The following is a 1,228-nucleotide window of genomic DNA, read 5'->3' on the forward strand; positions in this document are numbered from 1 at the left end:
GGCAGGTGGGGGGGAGGGGGTGGGGGGAGCCTGGCCGGGAGGAGGGGGAGGCTGGCAGCGGAGCTTTGAATAGGGAAGTTTTGCAGGGGTTACGTTTGCAGTCAGTCCGGTGTTTGCAAATATTGTGTGGGCTCGCGAGCGCGTCTCTGGGCTCCGGCAGGATCCGAACCCGCGGCGCCTAATCGCTGTGCGCTGAGTTTGCATGAAACTTTCCCCGGCGCTGCAGGCACGGCTGCTGCGCTCCCGACTCCAGACCGCACACCTCGCTGTTTTCACAACAGCAGTGACTGTCTTTTCCACCCCGACATGGACGTACTCCCAATGTGCAGCATCTTCCAGGAGCTCCAGATTGTGCACGAGACCGGGTACTTCTCGGCGCTGCCCTCCCTGGAGGAGTATTGGCAACAGGTAAATTGGAATTTTCGTGTGCCAGGTGCCCGGTGCGCCGAGGAGGGCGTGCGTGCACGCACGCAGGATGGTGTGTGGTTGGAGGTGCATTTATTTTTCCTCTTCTGCTTCTTTTTTTTTTTTTTTTTTTCCCGTTTTCACTGGTTTGGGGACATTTTTTTTAAAAAAATGAAAACAATTAGTCCTAAACGCACTTCTGCCGCCTGCGTGCGGAAGGCACTTTCAAGGGGCCTTTCGCGGCGCGGAGCGGAGTTGTCATGGGAGTGGGGCGCCGCGGCGCGTCCCCCCACTGCTGCCGCCCGTTCCTGGGGCTTCTGGACCGCGTCCCCCGGAGGGCAGCCCCAGCCCCGGGCCTGATCGCGGCCGAGCCCGCGGCGGAAGTTTGGTGTTTGTACCAGCTCCAGACTCCACAGCTGGATCTTGTCATACGAACTTGCATGGGCTGCCAAGGGTATTTTTTTTTAATGGGAGATTTGTTTTTGTTTTGTTTTTTGGGTTCATTTTTTATCTTTTTGGTGTCTGTACAGAGAGTTTTGTTTTTGTTTTTGTTTTTTATTATTATTAAAAATGTCACCAGGAACACATCCACCAGCCTGTTTCCTCCCCTGGGCCATTTCCAATGTCGTTTTCCTCTCTGGAATCCTTACGATGTGTTTCGAGCTGTCTTGTTTTTCTTACCTGCTTCTTTTGTTGACCGGAATAAAAAAAAAAAAAAGAGCCACAATGTTTGCACAACCAGTGACTTATCAGTCATATGACAATGAGCCCGTCCAAATTGCTCCAAGTCTGAGTTTGAGAAGAAGAGTCCTAGTTTCCGGCA

General features: G+C 52.9%; 1 protein-coding gene across 1 annotated transcript in view; it reads left to right on the top strand.

Moving 5' to 3' along the window:
- Positions 1 to 81: 81 nt before the first annotated feature.
- The window catches only part of KLF6 (KLF transcription factor 6), an 8,061-nt gene continuing 6,914 nt past the window's right edge, over positions 82 to 1,228 (top strand). Inside the window, exon 1 of the mRNA XM_077758548.1 lies at positions 82 to 408. Coding sequence (XP_077614674.1) covers positions 307 to 408 — 102 coding nt within the window. The 5' untranslated portion in view covers positions 82 to 306. The remainder of the gene's footprint in view (positions 409 to 1,228) is intronic.

The sequence above is a fragment of the Crocuta crocuta genome, unplaced genomic scaffold (assembly GCF_008692635.1).
Source record: "Crocuta crocuta isolate KB4526 unplaced genomic scaffold, BGI_CrCroc_1.0 scaffold32, whole genome shotgun sequence".
NCBI classification, from domain to species: domain Eukaryota; kingdom Metazoa; phylum Chordata; class Mammalia; order Carnivora; family Hyaenidae; genus Crocuta; species Crocuta crocuta.